At 40.4% G+C, this 21,894-nt stretch overlaps 1 protein-coding gene across 1 annotated transcript in view; it reads right to left on the minus strand.

The window, feature by feature from the left end:
• LOC124788941 (glutamate receptor ionotropic, NMDA 2B-like) overlaps nucleotides 1-21,894 on the minus strand; it is a 282,134-nt gene that overhangs the window by 247,031 nt on the left and 13,209 nt on the right. Inside the window, exon 3 of the mRNA XM_047256228.1 lies at nucleotides 5,876-5,985. Coding sequence (XP_047112184.1) covers nucleotides 5,876-5,985 — 110 coding nt within the window. The remainder of the gene's footprint in view (nucleotides 1-5,875; nucleotides 5,986-21,894) is intronic.

Here is a 21,894-nt window from a genome sequence, read left to right on the forward strand (position 1 = left end):
ACAGAATTTTTATCAACAGGTTGTGACTATAAAGGTTCACAGTCGACGGACCTGAGCAATGGACCTGAGCTATATGGCCGCCTTGTTTAATGTGCCGGTCCGTCGGAATGGAAGGTGATAGCCATCTGGGCGAATTTTGAACTTACGTCTTAATTTAATATTTTACAACCAGCGAAATCAGAAAAAATTTTCTAGATCTGTGAGGATGATCTTCAGATGTAACATGGTTTGCATATAGACAGAGAATCGTGCTTACGGGTTTTGCCTCATCCTCCCCTAAACAGTTTGCTGCTCGTCATCTGATTAACGGAACTCTGTATGATGCAAGCACCGTTTCAATTAAGGTGTCAGATACGTCCGGCTAATATGTTCGAACTGCGGCTTCTCAAGACTAATTTCTGTATCTTTAAGAACTACCATAACAGGGATGTAGAAAGGAATATGTCAGTCATGAAGGGCTTAAGATGTGGGAACAATAAAAATCCGTTGGCGAGGGCCTCACCGTTTCGAACAAAAAAGTGAGCATTATGAAGAAGACTGTTATTAATTCTTGTTTGCTTTCAGAAAACTATTTTCCTTCCTTGTGTTAGAGCAGAAGAAAATTATCCTATTTATTAAGGTGTTTCTGTCAACTCCTAACTTCGGCCCACTTGCCATCTCACTTTTTTCCTGTTAGGTATATTAGGTACACACGTGAATTGGCTTTCTGTTGGTAGCACTGTTTCCCTGCCCCCTTACGCTGTTTTACAAGTTGCGAAGCTTTGCAACTATGCGTAACGAAATGACGAGGGCCTCGCGAATTCTCTCCCCGAGTCTACATGTTACGGCTCTCATGTAGCAAAAAGGGCCTTGCGAGGAAAGAGAAGTTCAAGAGACAACAGAAGTATTGCTGCAGTGGTCCTGATTATTCCCAAGAGAATCTATGAGACTGGTCCCAGTAGAACCACGGACCATGTCGATAGACGACTTCTATTATTTTACTGGTTCTTCAACATGCGTATATCTAGGCGTAGGTAGCCGTTCACCTCCGTGTGAAAAGTAATAATGTACGAGTAGGTAAAGCCTGAAAATGGCCAGAAAAAAGTATGTAGATACAAGTGTGTGAACAGTCATTGAAAATGTTCTGACCAGCACCTGCTCACACCACCGATCAAAATTAGATCGGCCTTACTACGTAGATGATGCAGTTTTATACCCATTAATTGTAAACGCTCTAGCAGCAGATAGTGGGCGGTAGTGCCCGAAACTAGTCCGGCAAAAACGTTTAAAAAAATTAAATTAAACTACTAGAAGAATCTTTTGTAGTGATTTGCTGGTCAAAAGGTCCTTCATCAAATTTATATCCCCTTTGAAACAGAATAATGTATAAACTATGCTCTGCAGAATTGCAAACAAATATAGTGGAGGTACTGTTATCTTTTGAAAAACAGAAATGCCTAATAAGGTGTTACTGTAATACTGAGGTGAATTTGACAACGATGGAGAGTTAAATTTGGAACTTCATCTTGAACTAGGTTAATATTTGCAAGAATTCGATACAAGTCAGATGTCCGTGGAAAGGTACAAGATGAGAAAAAGGGGCCTTGCGAGGAAAGAGAAGTTCAACAAAAAAAAAAAAAAGTTCAAATATGTGTGAAATCTTATGTGACTTAACTGCTAAGGTCATCAGTCCCTAAGCTTACACACTACATATCCTAAATTATCCTAAGGACAAACACACACACCCATGCCCGAGGGAGGACTCAAAACTACGCCGGGATCTGCCGCACAATCCATGACTGCAGCGCCCAAGACCACTCGGCTAATCCCGTGCGGCAGAAGTTCAACAGACAACAGAAGTATTGTTGCAGTGGTCCTGGTTATCAAAGAATTCCCAATAGAATCCATGAGACTGGTCCTAGTAGAACAAAGGACCTTGTCGATACACTTTTATTATCTTAATGGTTCTTCATATGTGGGAAGGAAGGGAAGGTTTCTAAGATTTAATTCTTTGGTTGACGAAGCTAGCTTGAAATTTAACGGAACAGTAAACTGTCATACCTGCGTGTAAAGAGCAAACTAAAATCAACAAACTGCTGAAAAGAAGTATGTTAACCTGCCAGAAGTATCAGTGCGATGAGATTCGTCTTCCAGAGGGTTGCTGGATCCTTAATTCTTTGAACAGACTGCTGTGGGTTACAGGAAATGTTTCATATTATTATCCCTGAGCTTAACTGCTTCTGACAACAAAGATCGTTGCTTAGAGCAGGATGAGACGCCAAGGCACTTTTATATCGAAGTGCAGATATTTTTCGGTTGCACATCCTCCATGAGATGGGTAGGACGACGGGGAAATGTTGCCGACCCGCTCAGCTCCATCTCCGGATATAAGCCACACCACGAACACTGGGGGATTTGAGACAATCGAGCAGGCCTTTGGAAACAAAACAAACGTCATATCGCTCTGTTGTACGTTGTTTCCGACAATTCACTATTGCGGAAATTGACCATTACGAAAGTTTAAAGTCTTAAGGCACACGACACCACTGAAACTGTACACCTATCTACTTTAATTGAAGAGATATTGTGATTAAAAGAGTGAATACGTTATTTTGAGACACCCTGTACGATGCAGTGAGTGATCCCTCTTCATATCCACAAAATCGAGGATGTTGGTGTTCCTCGTGGAGAAAAATTATAACTTACCTGGTTCTCGATAACCTGATCTCTAGATAAGAACTCAGTGTACAGTCCTCAGTTATTGAACGGAGCGTCGATGATCAATTTTTACTTCAGCTAACAACGACAATGTTGTTCGAACTTCTACATTACATTTTGCTACCGTGCTGTTCCCTGTTTAAACATTTAATATTCGTGTTTGAATCACAAACATATTGTGTTAATAAAACATAATTCGTATCTGAAATTGTAATTTCAAGCGACATAGAATTAACAGATACGGAAGAGCTCTGTCGCTTGAATGAGTGGCAAATCAAGCGTTTTCTCGTGAGCGAGATGAAATGATCATACTGACTGTGTTAAAGGTGGATAGTACAGTACCTGAAGGAAAGAGAACACTGATCATCTGCAAAATCTGTTGAAACACAGTTCTAGAGAATTAGGAAGCATCACGACTATGTAACGTACACAAGCAATTCGGAAATGCGAAATATCCCAGCCCAGCTACTGCAGTCTCTCAAAATTCTCTCTAAAATTGAAATACTAGTTATCCTCAGATGGTGCAAGCGAAGCTCGTAGCTGTGCAGGGCACCATGTCCAAGACCGTTGGTCACAATGCATGAAAAAACACTCTACGTCAGTAGTTGAAATAATGCCCAGGAAAATGAACTGTTCATTGCAGGTGGAGACTTGCTAATAGAATGCGTCTTCGATGTTGGCTTCATATAAACGTTGTACTTCGGACTCAAAATAGAGAATAGAAGTGTGGCTCGGTGGGTCAAAGAATTATTTTTGATGGAACTGAAGCAGGACAACAATCTATGAGTATATTAAACAAGGCTGGCTGTGCAAACGCGCTCATTAATGATGTGTGTATTCTGTTTGGAATATGTCAGCTGTGTAAGTGAATTTCACCAAAATTAATGCATTTGTTCTCTGTAAAATGCGAGTATCACGGTCGGCTCACATGCACCAACTCCCTGTAATACTGCAACTGACTAGCTATTCAAGAATGGTCTCCTGTCTGACTGCACTTATACTTTGGCGTCGACCTATTTGTCTGTAAGGACGACGATTCACGCCAACAACTCATCAAAAAGCTAAATAAAAGATTGACAGTTGCACTTAAGACTGAAGGGGAACGACAAATTGCACTTTGTCTACGCAGGGCCCCGCTTGCGTGGGAGGCGAGCACCTGACCACCCATCTAAGCAGGCGGACAGGATAAGATAAACTACATAAGATACAAAATAGTTGTTATTTTTAAATAAAAAGAATAAGTATTATGAAAAATTTGTAAATGTTAGAGAATATAAGTTGTTTTAAAATGGCACTGTATTTAATTCTTTAAACTTACAAATGTAGACTAGAAAAAATGAAAACAGTATCATTTTTTCGGCTGAAATTCTCAAATACGACACGGCTCGTCCAAAATAAGATACACAAGTGTGATTGATATTCACACTAAAGCGAGAAGATTCAGGTCTTATAAATGAGATAGAGAAGACACAAAACGATACATACCGTGTAAATTGGATTTTTTGTACGGGGTAATGCTAAGATATTTATTGCACGAAATTTGTGTCAGAGTGAACTATAGAAATTTCATTACTTGTCATTCCTATTTTTTGTGCTACGAAGTCAACCAGCAATGGATAGCAACCGTTTAAAGTTATACTTAATATATTAAAGCCAATAAAAAGGTAAGAGATACGCAGGAGAGAAAAACTGTCTTACATTTTTTTATCGACATGAACATTATACTTAAACACAAATCAGATTCGCCGTTTGATATTTACCACCTCATAGCAACAATAGGAACGGCAATTTCCCTGTCACTCTGACTCTTATGAATAAGAGAAATGTCTTTCTCATTTAATTGAAAATCAATGTTGTCCTCTTCCACAGACTTAAGAGGTATAAATTCTAGGTCATTTTCCAGTGCATTTTATATGGTACAGGCTGATCTGTAGCTGTATGAATACCTCATCTCTTCTCGAAAATTTGACCAAGATATAATCTCTTCCACCTACAAGTGCTGGATCTGTCATTACAATAGTATCTAGTTTGGATACTTCAAAGGAATCGTCATCAACCATGCTGTTGTCACTCAAGACAAATCGAAATCAGAATCAGTCTCCTCAGTTTCCTTTCTTTGTAGTGGACTTCCCATAGCTTTGGTCGCAGGCATTGCTTTCTGACTGTACTGCTTTTAGCCTACTTTTGTTTTAATTTGTTGCTTTTTCAACAATGACTTTACTGCTGCAGGTGTGGTCTCCCAGGGTTGTGTGGCTGGGGTATGGGAAAGGCGGAAATCCGCGGTACACTGCTGTGTGGCTGGTGGCTGGGCCAGAGGAAACAGTCTGTCCCTTTTGGGAATCAAATGTATCACATTTTGGAATGGTGGATATATTTAAGGATTATACTGGCTGCTTAATAATTTTCTCCATATAATAAATATGACAATAATGAATAATTCAGCAGAGTGAGCACAATTTTCTGTGTATGTAACACAAATTTGGTGGTTGTATTGTCAATGTAGGCGTAAGTGTGGCAAATGTTCTAGAACTGTGTGCACATTTATATTCAGTCTGAATGTGCTCTTTTTCAAAATTATTTTTTACCTCCAAAGTGAAGTTTCGAATGGAGAAATAACTTATGATTAACTATTCCTAAACGAGAGCAGCATAAATAACTGAAAGAACATTATTTTGTGATAGGTGATAGGTGGTTTCTTATGAATAGACTGAGTGTATAACATTTTTGGAAAATTTTCGCCGTTTCGGTTAAAGGAAACCTTATCCCACTCATGAGACGGCCCCCGAAGATTCCACTTTTGAAGCCCAGCCAAGCGAGTCTGAGAGTGGGAGGTCCGCCTTGCATCGTGATGTAAGAAGAGCGTTTCTTTGTCTTATTGTGTTGTATTCATTCAAATGTGAAAGGTTATACCCAGTATTATATGTCTCAGTGCACTTAGTACAGCAACAGCTCTACCCGTTTAGTTCTGAAGCCGAATATGATGCATTGCCACCCCTACGCTGTGGAAAACCTCTATTGAGGACCGTCGTATATATGGTATGGGTGGGAAGTCGACTGTACTTGTGAATCGTGGCCGTGGGTTCAGAAACGGCACCAGCCTGAGAGCAGGCAAACACCGATTTGTCTGGATTGAAAGCAGCGCAGCGTGCTTATTGCTGGCGTGAACAGTGGTCCTGACCTTCATGTCGAAGCCGGAAGGGCTGAGCCACTCGAAGAGGAAAATGGTGAAGGTTGCCGCCTGGATCGCCACGGCGCCCACCAGCATCCACGACGCCGTGTCGAAAGGCTCTGTGGAGAACAAAAACAAATGAGGGTTAGTACACGATACTGGCCACGGGCGTCTGGCTGATGCCACACAGGATGTGGTCAAAAGCGAAAGACTTGCAAGTGAGAGTTTGCGATATCGTGAAATAACAGTTTGATAAATTTAGGTAGTCTGCACAGCTTCCAGCTTACGGTACCGTTTATGAATATCTATATAAGTAATAATTTAAATGTTTGTTTGTAAAAAGTGATATATCTTCGAAAGTTCTTCACCGATTGGTTTGAAATTATGACACAACTTTCCATTCGAATATGAGCGTGTTTTTGTAGAACTACTGGAGCGCCGTATGGTATATGTTATTGTTGTTGTGGTCTTCAGTCCAGAGACTGGTTTGATACAACTCTCCAAGCTACTCTATCCTGTGCAAGCTTCTTCATCTCCCAGTACCTACTGCAACCTACATCCTTCTGAATCTGCTTACTGTATTCATCTCTTGGTCTCCCTCTACGATTTTTACCTTCAACGCTGCCCTCCAGTACTAAACTGGTGACCCCTGATGCCTCAGAACATGTCCTACCAACCGATCCCTTCTTCTAGTTACGTTGTGCCACAAACGTCTCTTCTCCCCAATCCTATTCAATACTTCCTCATTAGTTATGTGAACTACCCATCTAATCTTCAGCATTCTTCTGTAGCAGCACATTTCGAAAGCTTCTATTCTCTTCTTGTCCAACCTAGTTATCGTCCATGTTTCACTTCCATACATGGCTACACTCCATGCAAATACTTTCAGAAACGACTTCCTGACACTTGAATCTATACTCGATGTTAACAAATTTCTCTTCTTCAGAAACGCTTTCCTTGCCATTGCCAGTCTACATTTTATATCCTCTCTACTTCTACCATCATCAGTTATTTTGCTCCCCAAATAGCACAACTCCTTTACTACTTTAAGTGTCTCATTTCCTAATCCAATTCCCTCAGCATCACCTGACTTCATTCGACTACATTCCATTATCCTTGTTTTGCTTTTGTTGATGTTCATCTTATATCCTCCTTTCAAGACACTATCCATTCCGTTCAACTGCTCATCCAAGTCCTTTGCTGTCTCTGACAGAATTACAATGTCATCGGCGAACCTCAAAGTTTTTGTCTCTTCTCCATGGATTTTAATACCTACATCGAATTTTTCTTGTGATTCCTTCACTGCTTGCTCAATATACAGATTGAATAACATCGGGTAGAGGCTACAACCCTGTATCACTCCATTCCCAACCACTGCTTCCCTTTCAAGTCCCTCGACTCTTATAACTGCCATCTGGTTTCTGTACAAATTGTAAATAGCTTTTCGCTCCCTATATTTTACCCCTGCCACCTTCAGAATTTGAAAGAGAGTATTCCAGTCAACATTGTCAAAAGCTTTCTCGAAGTCTACAAATGCTAGAAACATAGGTTTGCCTTTCCTTAAACTAGCTTCTAAGATAAGTCGTAGGGTCAGTATTGCCTCACGTGTTCCGATACGTCTACGGAATCCAAACTGATCTTCCCCGAGGTCGGCTTCTACTAGTTTTTCCATTCGACTGTAAAGAATTCGCGTTAGTATTTTGCAGCTGTGACTTATTAAACTGATAGTTCGGTAATTTTCACATCTGTCAACACCTGCTTTCTTTGGGATTGGAATTATTATATTCTTCTTGAAGTCTGAGGGTATTTCGCCTATCTCATACATCTTGCTCACCAGATAGTAGAGTTTTGTCAGGACTGGCTCTCGAAAGGCCGTCAGTAGTTCTAAAGGAATGTTGTCTACTCCCGGGGCTTTGTTTCGACTCAGATCTTTCAGTGCTCTGTCAAACTCTTCACGGAGTATCGTATCTCCCATTTCATCTTCATCTACATCCTCTTCCACTTCCATAATATTATCCTCAAGTAAATCGCCCTTGTGTAGACCCTCTATATACTTCTTCCACCTTTCTGCTTTCCCTCCTTTGCTTAGAACTGGGTTTTCATCTGAGCTCTTGATATTCATACAAGTGGTTCTCTTTTCTCTAAAGGTCTCTTTAATTTTCCTGTAGGCAGTATCTATCTATCTTATCCCTGGTGAGATAAGTCTCTACATCCTTACATTTGTCCTCTAGCCGTCCCTGTTTAGCCTATTTGCTCTTCCTGTCGATCTCATTTTTGAGACGTTTGTATTCCTTTTTGCCTGCTTCATTTACTGCATTTTTATATTTTCTTCTTTCATAAATTAAATTCAGTATTTCTTCTGTTACCGAAGGATTTCTACTAGCCCTCGTCTTTTTACCTACTTGATCCTCTGCTGCCTTCACTACTTCATCCCTCAAAGCTACCCATTCGTCTTCTACTGTATTTCTTTCCCCGATTCTTGTCAATTGTTCCTTATGCTCTCCCTGAAACTGTGTACAAGTCTGGTTCTTTCAGTTTATCCAGGTCCCATCTCCTTAAATTCCCACCTTTTTGCAGTTTCTTCAGTTTTAATCTACAGTTCATAACCAACAGATTGTGGTCAGAGTCCACATCCGCCCCTGGAAATGTCTTACAATTTAAAACCTGGTTCCTAAATCTCTGTCTTACCATTATATAATCTATCTGAAACCTGTCAGTATCTCCAGGATTCTTCCCTGTATACAACCTTCTTTTATGATTCTTGAACCAAGTGTTAGCTATGATTAAGTTGTGCTCTGTGCAAAATTCTACCAGGTGGCTTCTTCTTTCATTTCTTACCCCCAATCCATATTCACCTGCCGGCCTGGGTGGCCGAGCGGTTGTAGGCGCTACAGTCTGGAACCGCGCGACCGCTACGGTCGCAGGTTCGAATCCTGCCTGGGCATGGATGTGTGTGATGTCCTTAGGTTAGTTAGGTTTAAGTAGTTCTAAGTTCTAGGGGACTGATGACCTCAGAAGTTAAGTCCCATAGTGCTCAGAGCCATTTGAACCATATTCACCTACTACATTTCCTTCTCTCATTTTTCCTACTGACGAATTCCAGTCACCCATGACTATTAAATTTTCGTCTCCCGTCACTATCTGAATAATTTCTTTTATTTCATCACACATTTCTTCAATTTCTTGGTCATCTGCACAGCTAGTTGGGATATAAACTTGTACTACTGTGGTAGGCGTGGGGTTCGTATCTATCTTGGCTACAATAATGCGTTCACTATGCTGTTTGTAGTAGCTTACCCGCATTCCTATTTTCCTATTCATTATTAAATCTACTCCTGCATTACCCCTATTTGATTTTGTGTTTATAACCTTGTAGTCACCTGACCAAAAGTCTTGTTCATCCTGCCACCGAACTTCACTAATTCCCACTATATCTAACTTTAACCTATCCATTTCCCTTTTTAAATTTTCTAACCTACCTGCCCGATTAAGGGACCTGACTTTCCACGCTCCGATTCCGATCCGTAGAACGCCAGTTTTCTTTCTCCTGATAATAACATCCTCTTGAGAAGTCCCTGTCCGGAGATCCGAATGGGGGACTATTTTACCTCCGGAATATTTTACCCTAGCGGACGCCATTATCATTTAACCATACAGTAAAGCTGCATGTCCTCGGGAAAAATAACGGCTCTAGTTTCCCCCAGCCTTCAGCCGTTCGCAGTACCAGCACAGCAAGGCCGTTTTGGTTAGTGTTACAAGGCCAGATCAGTCAATCATCCAGACTGTTGCCCCTGCAACTACTGAAAAGTTTGCTGCCCCTCTTCAGGAACCATACATTTGTCTGGCCTCTCAACAGATACCCCTCCGTTGTGGTTGTACCTACGGTATGGCTATCTGTATCGCTGAGGCACGCAAACCTCCCCACCAACGGCAAGGTCCATGGTTCATAGGGGGGGGGGGGAGTATGGTATATATAAAAATAAAAAAGGGATTTTCGTTTGTTCAGAATCTTAAATCTCCGAAAGTTCTTTATCAGTTCCTTTGAAATCTTGACACAGCCTTGCATTCAAATATGCGCCTGTTTTTGTATTCCTAATGGAGTGCCATATGGCATTTGAATATATATTGTATATAGCAAATAAACAAAAATGTATATATATATATATATATATATATATATATATATATGTGTGTGTGTGTGTGTGTGTGTGTGTGTGTGTGTGTGTGGCGCTCTCGCAGATGTATAAAAAACGCGCGTATTCGAATCCAATCTTGTGTCAAAGTTTCAAAGGAATTAGTGAATATCTTTATTTGTTTCAGACATTTAAGACTCAGAACAAACCAACATGAGATTTTTGCTAGAAGCGTATCCCATTAAAATATTACACACACACACACACACACACACACCACACGAATATGGCGCTCGAGCAGTAATACAAAAACACGCGCGTATTCGGATGCGATGTAGTGTCAACATTTCAAAGCAATTGGTGAAGAACTTTCGGAGACGCCTCCAGACACGACATCAGCCTGGAATCTCATCGAATGGAGTAGAACTGTCATCAGTGACGAGTCCCGCTTCGAATTCAGTTTCGACGATTTGCGAAGACATGTCTGTAGACGCCGCTGACTGCGATGGTATTGCAACCTTAATGTCCTCCGCCATATGACCCAGCAACAGGTGCGATGGTCTGTGGTGCTACTTATTTCCATAGCAGGGCCCGTATAGTTGTTATCTGCGGCACCCTTACGGCACATCGGCACGTTAGCGATAGTCTACGACCTTCAGGGCAAGCCATCCTGGGCTTATGTTTCAGTAAGATAATGCCCGCCCTCACACGGCAAGAATTTCTGCTTATCTTCGTGCTTGCCAAACCCTACCTTGGACAGCAAATTCGCCGGATCTTTCCACGACTGAGAAAGTTTAAGATTTTTTTTGAGACGTCAGTCTTCTGACTGGTTTTATGCGGCCCGTCAAGAATTCCTCCCAAGTGCCAAGCTCTTGATCTCAGAGTAGCACTTGTAACCTACATCACCAATTATTTGCTAGATGTATTCCAGCCTCTGCCTTCCTCTACAGTTTTTAACCTCTACAGCTTCCGTTAGTACCATTGAAGTCATTCCATGATATCTCAACAGATATCCTGTCATCCTGTCCCTTACCCTTGTCAGCTTTTTCCACATATTCCCTTCTCCTATTGTGCACAGAACCTCCTCATCCCTCACCTTACCATTCCACTTAATTTTCAACATTAGCCTGTAGCACGCACCTCCAAATGCTACGATTCTCTTCTGTTCCGGTTTTCCCCACAGACCGTGTTTCACTAACATAGAATGCTGTGCCCCAAACGAACATTCTCAGAAATTTCTTCCTTAGATTAAGATCTATGTTTGATACTAGTAGAGCTATCTCGGCCAGGAATGAACTTTTTGCCGGTGCTAGTCAACTTTTGAGTCCTTCTTGCTCCGCCCATCATTGGTTATTTTGCTGCCTAGGTATCAAAATTACTTAACTGCATCTGTTTCGTATTCATCAATCCTGAATTTAAGTTTCTCGCTGTTCTCATTTCTACTACTTCTCATTACTTTCGTCTTTCTTCCATTTTCTCGCAGTCAGTGTGTGAAATTTTATGGGACTTAACTGCTAAGGTCATCAGTCCCTAAGCTTACACACTACTTAACCTAAATTATCCTCAGGACAAACACACACACCCATGCCCGAGGGAGGACTCGAACCTCCGCCGGGACCAGCCGCATAGTCTATGACTGCAGTGCCCTAGACCGCTCGGCCAATCCCGCGCGGCGGTGCCTGTACCTTTCCTAAAGCCAAACTGATGTCATCCAATACATCCTCAATTTTATTGTCCATTCTTCTGTATATTATGCTTGTCAGCAACTTGGATGCATAAGTTGTTAAGCTGATTGTGCGATAATTCTCGCAGTTGACAGGTCTTGCAGTCTTGGAACTTCGTGGATGATATTTTTGCGAAAGTCAGATGGTCCGTCGACAGACTCATATATTCTACGTACCAAAGCGAATAGTCGTTTTGTTGCCACTCCCCCAATGATTTTTGAAATTCTGATGGAATGTTATCGATACACTAATATACCAATAAAAGAAACTATTGATATTATTAAAAATAACTTATTACAACATAAAATATGGACGCAGAAGAAGCTACAGAGTTCATCGATCTAATAGAACACACATTTGCTTTTAACTATTGTTCTTTCAACGGTAAAATCTATTTTCAAAAGATTCCCTAGCCGATACCATAACAGATATCTTTGTTAATCATACTGAACTACAATGCTTTGAACAAAACCCGGAAATTGCTAATAAAATCATCTACTATAAGCGATAGATAAACTTTTACTCTTAAATGGGACCATAGATGAAAAAGATATCCTGAAAAATTATTTAAATAGTATACACCCAAAACTGATCTTTACAGTAAAACATAAAATTCATAAATGTATAAACTTTTTAGATATAACTATTACAAACACAGAGAATAGACATCAATTTGCAATTTACAGAAAACCAATAACAACAGATGTCATTATTAACGCCAACTCCTGCCATCCATCCAGACAGAATAAAGCATTCTTCCAGTCAATGACCAATAGACTAAATAAATTACCACTCACCACAGAGGAACTACAGAAAGAGAGACTAATATTGAAGTAGATTGCTAGTGTAAATTATTTCAATCCCAATGACATTGACTTCATGTTTAATAAGATACAGGATACACATAGTGCACCTGAATCCGGTCATCGAAAAGACTCCAAAATGACATACATGGGGTATATCTCGGATAAAATAAACAAATTATTTAAAAATACCGAGCTCACAATAGCATTTGTTATCAATAATCAGCTTCAAAGTAGACTCAGACACAATATTAATAAAAAAAAAGAACACAAAATATCAAAATTCAGGAGTATACTGGTCTTGCCTAATCTTTACTACTGTGATGTAGTTCAACACGGCACAAATAGTGAAAATTCGAGATGCCTCGAGCTAGTGATGAATGCTTGCGCTAGATACGTGTGCAATATACGGTTGTATGATCATATCAGTCCTTTATACTCCCAGCTAGGTTGGATACGCCCACATAAGGCACGCGATCACCACACGATGTGCTTACTTCATTGATTTCTTAGCCACTGGTTCCCCCAATACTTATGTTCTCACATTAAACACCTATCATCATTCCACAACCGCAATACCAGATCGGATACGTCTAGCATCTTGGCTGTACCTTTACATAACACAAAATCTTTCTCCGTGTCCTTCTCCATCTCAGCCATACGACTATGGAACGCGCTCCCCTGTGATCTGCGTCTTATCCAGAACCACTCAACATTCAAGAGGGAACTCAAGAATTACATATTAGGGACGGTATAGCCACCATTGTTGTGCCCCTCTCATCTCTTTCTTTCTCCTGTCCATCATAGCTTCGAATTTTACCATTCTATTTCTCTTCCTCTAACCTATCTACCTCTTCTATATCTCTTTCACCCCATTCTATCGTCTTATGCCTCTGCTCGATGAGAATAACTCACAGGCTGCAAGAATATAACGAGAAAATTCCCAACTAGCAATAGGACTGACATTCATAAAAGAAAAATATGTTTACTTTCATATACATAGTCATTACTATTACTATTATTATTATTCTTGATTGTTATGATTATTTTTTGATTGTTATAATTATCATTGTACTACTTTTATAATCTCTATTTTTTTTCTTTAACGTTAATACTGTATAACATGTTATATGTCCTTAATGTTCTGTAGAAACTGAAATTTGTTCAATCTGAGTATGCCGGGTTAGGTGTAAGAGAGGGCCTGAAGGCCCTAATCTTGCCAGGTAAAATAAATGCATAAATAAATAAATAAAAATAAATAAATAAAATACAGTGTGATGACTGTATCGGACAAACTGGCCGTAGCTTTGCTAATAGGTTTAAAGAACATGCGGCTTGTACCAGTCGTAATAAATCAGTGTTCGGCCAACATTTGATGACTGCAACCATTCCAAAGGATTAATTCATAAATTTAAAAGTCCTTCACTTTGCCCCAAAAGGACCGTTACTTAATGCATTAGAGGAAATTGAAATCTATGCACATCGTAAAAGTGAACCCCTAGCTTTACTCAATGAACAGCTAGACTTTAGGGAAAAACATTTTTATGGCCTTTTTGAAGACCTATTATAAAGAACTGCTCTTTCGTTTTCGTATTATTACATTCATATATTTTTATATTAAGCCGACGCTTGTTTTATCATTAGTATTTTATAACTATCTTTTTAACTATCTGTATCTCACTTTTATTATGGTTCTTATTTTAAAAACTGTCACTTCAAACTTTGCTAATTTTTATTTTGTTATTCATATTTTTCCATCAAAGGCTGCTAGTCGTCGCTTATTTTTTATGTACGCTTTGTACTTTGCCATAGCGGTATCAGGCAACTGTTCCAACCAATCACCATACACTTTTATAGCATCCTGTTGCCAATATTATAACCTGACATAGAGAATTTCTTGTGAAGAGATTTTTAAGCTGATTTTAACCCTTTAGTTTTATCCTTTTATGAAGTATAATTTTGTCATAATGACGAATACTATGCTATATTGACAAAGGCGTCAAATGACGCCAATTATAACTTTGTTACATCACCATAATTTGTCGCAATGAAAATAAGATGCTATTTCTATAACATCTGCCGATTTATCTATGCAAACACTGTTTTCATGGTCGAAATGTCAACCCTTGAGATATCTTTCGCAGTACGCAATAATCTCTGATCATCTGATACCTGCCTCACCGAGCTAGGTCGCCGTTTCTACGGCAACTATCGATGCACTTTAGTAACATCGTTCCGCTGTTATTACAGAAATATTAGAGCGATTCTGCCATAGTACAGTTATTTTCATGGCGCTGACATCAGAAGAGAGCAAAATTAACGGTATTTCTATGGAACATAAATGTAATGTACGACGTAACTCCCCATAGTACAGTCTTTGACAGCACGTCCACAGCGGAACAGGACGCCATTTCCATGGTAACCCTCGATTATCCACGTAAACGCTGGGGCAACCACAATCTTTGGTGCAGATTTGTAGTTCTGAGTTTCGAGGGCAGCATACACTATTTCATACCAATGAACCATTTTAATAGTATAATTTATATTCATTGACGAATAATGATCAATAAGTGTTCCTTCATAGTTATGTATTAAGTTATCTAATCATGAACGTGTTTTCTGATTGGCTTTATATGATGTCATACTCAGAACAGTGGGTGTGTCCAGCCCTATTAATGCCTGTTCCCTCTATGCAGTCAGCAGTTACACGAGCGTCGAGGGTCGACGAAACTCGTCTGGCAGTGTCCATCCACCACTCTGGGTATAATTTATTACTATTTATCTTATTTTTATATATCTTTTATATGAATACACTAAGCAGATTCAGAAGGATGTAGGTTGCAGTAGGTACTGGGAGATGAAAAAGCTTGCACAGGATAGAGTAGCATGGAGAGCTGCATCAAACCAGTCTCAGGACTGAAGACCACAACAACAACAACATGCTTATTATAGCGTCTACACTACTTTGGCAATATATCTTTACAGAGTCTGAAAATGATTCTACGAAAGCGTCGAAACCGGTCACTCACTCCAATAAATAAAAAAAAATGCGATCAAGACTGTTCTAATTTTAAATTCAAGAAGGGATAATGTTCTACGAATCGGTTCGTGGTATATCAGGAGTATGGACGTGGTAGGGAAGACAGAAAATATGAAAACGAAAATGCTAAGGCTGTTTCCAGACATAGTGGGTGTTAGTGAAGTAACATGGAGCATAGGGCAATATCAACCACACCAGAAAATGTTGTAACGGGAATAGAATTCTTTATGAATAAAAGAGGTAGTGCGGAGAGTGAGTGACTTCGAACGATTTAGTAATAGGTTAGTTGTCATCAGAATCGGCAGGAAATCGATAACAAAAGTGGTAGTGCAGGTATACATATCGCCATCGTAAGGCGGAAGATGAAGAGGTACAAAGAGATATTCAACGGGTAATTCAGTACATAAAGGGAGATGAAAATGTATAAGTCTTTGGGATTAGAATGCGGTTGTAGGGGAAGGAGTAGAAGAATGAGTTATGGGATAATATGGCCATGGGAACAGGAATGAGAGAGGAGAAAGACTAACTGAGTTCTGCAATGAAATTTAGCTAGTAATAGCGAATCCTCTGTTCAAGAATCACAAGAAGAGCAGGTATACTTGGAAAAGGCCTGGAAATACGAGATATTTTTGTTTGATTACGTCATGCTCAGGCACAAATTCCGAAATCAGATACTGGACTGTAAGCCGTTCCCAAAAGCAGATATCGTCTCATATCACAATTCAGTAGTGACGAAGAGTAGGCTGAATTTTAAGAGAGTAGTCAGGAAGAATCAGAGTGCAAGGAAGTGGGATACGGAAGTACTAAGGAATGAAAAAATACGATTGAAAGTCTCTAAAGCTATAATACTGCTGTAAGGAATAGCTTAGTGTGCAAAAGAAGAAGTAGTTCAGTTGATTGATGAAAAAAGGAAGTACAAAAATGTTCAGGGAAATTCAGAAGTACAGACATACAAGTCACATAGGAATGAAATAAATAGGTGCAGGGAATCTAAGGCTAAATGGCTGTATGAAAAATGTATAAATCGAAAAAGATATGATTGTCGGATGGACCGACTCAGCATCTAGAAAAGTCAAAACAACCTTTGGTGTGGTGAAATTAAAAGCAAGAGTTGGAACATTAGGAGCGCAACGGGAATCCCACTGTTAAATGCAGCTAGTAGGTGGAAATGGTACATCGATGGCCTCTATGAGAGGGAAGACTTATCTGATGACGTGATAGAGGAAGAAACAGGTGTCGATATAGGAGAGATAGGGAATCCAATATTAGAATCATAATTTTAAAACACGTTGGAAGACTGAAGATCGAATTAGGCAGAAGGGATAGATATCATTCCACCAGAATTTCTAAAATAATTTGTGGAAATGATAACAAAACGACTATTCAGTTTGGTGTGTAGACTGTATGTGTCTGACGACATATCATAGGACTTTCGGAAAAGCATCATCCAGACAATTCTGAAGATTGCAAGTGCCGACAAGTGCAAGAATTATCGCGCAATCAGCTCAACAGCTCGTTCATCCAAGTTGCTGAGAAGAAAAATACAGAGAAGAATGGAAAAGAAAATTGAGGATTTGTTAAATGACGATCGGATTGACTTTTTTTGATCGTCAGTCTACTGACTGGTTTGATGCGGCCCGCCACGAATTCCTTTCCTGTGCTAACCTCTTCATCTCAGAGTAGCACTTGCAACCTACGTCCTCAACTATTTGCTTGACGTATTCCAATCTCTGTCTTCCTCTACAGTTTTTGCCCTCTACAGCTCCCTCTAGTACCATGGAAGTCACTCCCTCATGTCTTAGCAGATGTCCTATCATCCTGTCCCTTCTCCTTATCAGTGTTTTCCACATATTTCTTTCCTCTCCGATTCTGCATAGAACCTCCTCATTCCTTACCTTATCAGTCCACCTAATTTTCAACATTCGTCTATAGCACCACATCTCACATGCTTCGATTCTCTTCTGTTCCGGTTTTCCCACAGTCCATGTTTCACTACCATACAATGCTGTACTCCAGACGTACATCCTCAGAAATTTCTTCCTCAAATTAAGGCCGGTATTTGATATTAGTAGACTTCTCTTGGCCAGAAATGCCTTTTTTGCCATATCGAGTCTGCTTTTGATGTCCTCCTTGCTCCGTCCGTCACTGGTTATTTTACTGAATTCCTTAACTTCATTGACTTCGTGACCATCAATCCTGATGTTAAGTTTCTCGCTGTTCTCATTTCTACTACTTCTCATTACCTTCGTCTTTCCCCGATTTACTCTCAAACCATACTGTGTACTCATTAGACTGTTCATTCCGTTCAGCAGATCGTTTAATTCTTCTTCACTTTCACTCAGGATAGCAATGTCATCAGCGAATCGTATCATTGATATCCATTCACCTTGTATTTTAATCCCACTCCTGAACCTTTCTTTTATTTCCATCATTGCTTCCTCGATGTACAGATTGAAGAGTAGGGGCGAAAGGCTACAGCCTTGTCTTACACCCTTCTTAATACGAGCACTTCGTTCTTGATCGTCCACTCTTATTATTCCCTCTTGGTTGCTGTACATACTTTTTTCAGAATCTCGAACAGCTTGCACCATTTTATATTGTCGAACGCTTTTTCCAGGTCGACAAATCCTATGAAAGTGTCTTGATTTTTCTTTAGCCTTGCTTCCATTATACCTGTAACGTCAGAATTGCCTCTCTCGTCCCTTTACTTTTCCTAAAGCCAAACTGATCGTCACCTAGCGCATTCTCAATTATCTTTTCCATTCTTCTGTATATTATTCTTGTAAGCAGCTTCGATGCATGAGCTGTTAAGCTGATTGTGCGATAATTCTCGCACTTGTCAGCTTTTGCCGTCTTCGGAATTGTGTGGATGATGCTTTTCCGAAAGTCAGATGGTATGTCGCCAGACTCATATATTCTACACACCAACGTGAATAGTCGTTTTGTTGCCACTTCCCCCAATGATTTTAGAAATTCTGATGGAATGTTGTCTATCCCTTCTGCCTTATTTGACCGTAAGTCCTCCAAAGCTCTTTTAAATTTCGATTCTAATACTGGACCCCTATCTCTTCTAAATCGACTCCTGTTTCTTCTTCTATCACATCAGACAAATCTTCACCCTCATAGAGGCTTTCAATGTATTCTTTCCACCTATCTGCTCTCTCCTCTGCATTTAACAGTGAAATTCCCGTTGCACTCTTAATGTTACCACCGTTGCTTTTAATGTCACCAAAGGTTGCGCTGTCATAGGTCAAACGGATATCAACTGCGTTTTCTAAAAATTACATATTCGTGTAGTGCGTAAAGAAATATGAATGTTTTAGTTGGACCACTTTTTTCGCTTTGTGATAGATGGCGCTGTAATAGTCACAAACGTATAAGTACGTGGTATCACGTAACATTCCGCCAGTGCGGACGGTATTTGCTTCGTGATACATTACCCGTGTTAAAATGGACCGTTAACCAATTGCGGAAAAGGTCGATATCGTGTTGATGTATGGCTATTGTGGTCAAAATGCCCAAGGGGCGTGTGCTATGTATGCTGCTCGGTATCCTGGACATCATCCAAGTGTCCGGACCGTTCGCCGGATAGTTACGTTATTTAAGGAAACAGGAAGTGTTCAGCCACATGTGAAACGTCAACCACGACCTGCAACAAATGATGATGTTCAAGTAGGTGTTTTAGGTGCTGTCGCGGTTAAGCCGCACATCAGTAGCAGACAAATTGCGCGAGAATCGGGAGTCTCAAAAACGTCGGTGTTGAGAATGCTACATCAACATCGATTGCACCCGTACCATATTTCTATGCACCAGGAATTGCATGGTGGCGACTTTGAACGTCGTCTACAGTTCTGCCACTGGGCACAAGAGAAATTACGGGACGATGACAGATTTTTTGCACGTGTGCTATTTAGCGACGAAGCGTCGTTCACCAACAGCGGTAACGTAAACCGGCGTAACATGGACTATTGGGCAACGGAAATTCCACGATGGCTGCGACAAGTGGAACATCAGCGAACTTGGCGGGCTAACGTATGGCGCGGCATTATGGGAGGAAGGATAATTGGCCCCCATTTTATCTATGGCATTCTAAATGGTGCAATGTATGCTGATTTGCTACGTAATGTCCTACCGATGTTACTACAAGATGTTTCAATGCATGACAGAATGGCGATGTACTTCCAACATGATGGATGCCCGGCACATAGCTCGCGTGCGGTTGAAGCGGTATTGAATAGCATATTTCATGACAGGTGGATTGGTCGTCGAAGCACCATATTATGGCCCGCACGTTCACCGGATCTGACGTCCCCGGATTTCTTTCTGTGGGGAAAGTTGAAGGATATTTGCTATTGTGATCCACCGACAACGCCTGACAACATGCGCCAGCGCATTGTCAATGAATGTGCGAACATTACAGAAGGCGAACTACTCGCTGTTGAGAGGAATGTCGTCACACGTATTGCCAAATGCATTGAGGTTGACGAACATTATTGCATTAATGTGGTATTTACAGGTAATCACGCTGTAACAGCATGCATTCTCAGAAATGATAAGTTCACAAAGGTACATGTATCACATTGGAACAACCGAAATAAAATATTCAAACGTACCTACGTTCTGTATTTTAATTTAAAAAACCTTCCTGTTACCAACTGTTCGTCTAAAATTGTAAGCCATATGTTTGTGACTATTACAGCGCCATCTATCACAAAGCGAAAAAAGTGGTCCAACTAAAACATTCATATTTATTTACGTACTATACGAATATCTAATAAAAATGGGGGTTCCTATTTAAAAAAAACGCAGTTGATATCCGTTTGACCTATGGCAGCGCCATCTAGCGGTCCAACCATAGCTCCATCTGGTTGCCCCTTCAGGCTAGACAAGTTTCGATCTTTGTAGTTTTTTCGTTTGACACTTATTTCGTGAGATATTTGGCCCGGTCACGATCCATAAAACCTCTTGATCATGGCTGAGAAGCACTCGGCCGATAGCTCATGGATGTATATCCACTAGACGTGGCGGGAAATAGTAGGGGGAACTGTTTCGAAATTTTGTGGTTTTTTTAATTTTGAGGATCACGCTGGGAACGAAACTGAATATGTTTTATTCTCAGTTTTACTACATTTGATATTAAACACACTATATAACTGTAACTGTAACCACCTATTCTAAACATGGTCGATCGCTACCTTGAATGAATGTTGATGTAATAACGAACGCATGCCGCTGGTTAAGTTCAGGTAGAGCTTCATGGTTTAGCTTTGCGGCAGAGACCTGGAAACAACAGCTGGAGTTTCATTGTTGGCTTAAAATGCTACTCAAACGTGGCGTCGGAGCGTTACACTGACGGGTTTTTGTAACGACCTCTCTTGCGTTTGGTTCTTGAGAGCCACGCGCTACAGACATGTTAGTTCATATTTCAGATGTTGATCCGATGGAAGATTTTCAGAATGCATAATCAGGTGTCGTCTGTCCTGTACTCTGACTGGCGTAAATTTCTTTACCACGAAAGAATTCGTCATCTTTATTAGTCAGCTCACCTCCTCCAATTTGTCGGTCTTCGTAGACTGAGACAAGGCAGATTCGTATAGATGCTACCGGCGTGTTGACGAGTGGAGTCACGGCAGGGTCATTGCGCTGGCGATGAGTATGTGGCGCCGCTTCTGTGCGCACTTAGACGGCGATTTTGGACGGAAGTTGCTCAGGCGAGTCAGAAACTTTCTGTAACTGTAAGTCATTTGTGGGGAGCGTTATCGGTTTCTCTCACCTATTAACTTTTCTATTGTTTGAATAAATTCTACTTCATGCATCACGATCCTGATTAGGTGATTCACGTTGTACTGTTAATTTTTAAGAATCTTCAAACAGTTTTTTTGCTAAAAAAGTTTTATGAATTGATAGGTTTAACAGTGAATGAAGACTCTTCAAACTGCTTTAGCTGTTTTGTAGCTCTTTATTGTGAACACTAGAGATTTCGCTGGCGATGGAGCCTCAGGCGATGTTGCTGTTGTTGTCTTCAGTCCTGAGACTGGTTTGATGCACCTCTCCACGCGACTCTATCCTGTGCAAGCTTCTTCATCTCCAGTACCTTCTGCAGCCTACATCCTTCTGAATCTGCTTACTGTATTCATCTCTTGGTCCCCCTCTACGATTTTTACCCTCCATTCTGCCCTCCAGTACTAAATTGGTGAAACCTTGATGCCTCAGAACATGTCCTAACAACCGATCCCTTCTTCTAATCAAGTTGTGCCACAAACTCCTCTTCTCCCCAATTCTATACAATACCTCCTCATTAGTTATGTGATCTACCCATCTAATCTTC

The sequence above is a fragment of the Schistocerca piceifrons genome, chromosome 3 (assembly GCF_021461385.2).
Source record: "Schistocerca piceifrons isolate TAMUIC-IGC-003096 chromosome 3, iqSchPice1.1, whole genome shotgun sequence".
Taxonomy (NCBI): domain Eukaryota; kingdom Metazoa; phylum Arthropoda; class Insecta; order Orthoptera; family Acrididae; genus Schistocerca; species Schistocerca piceifrons.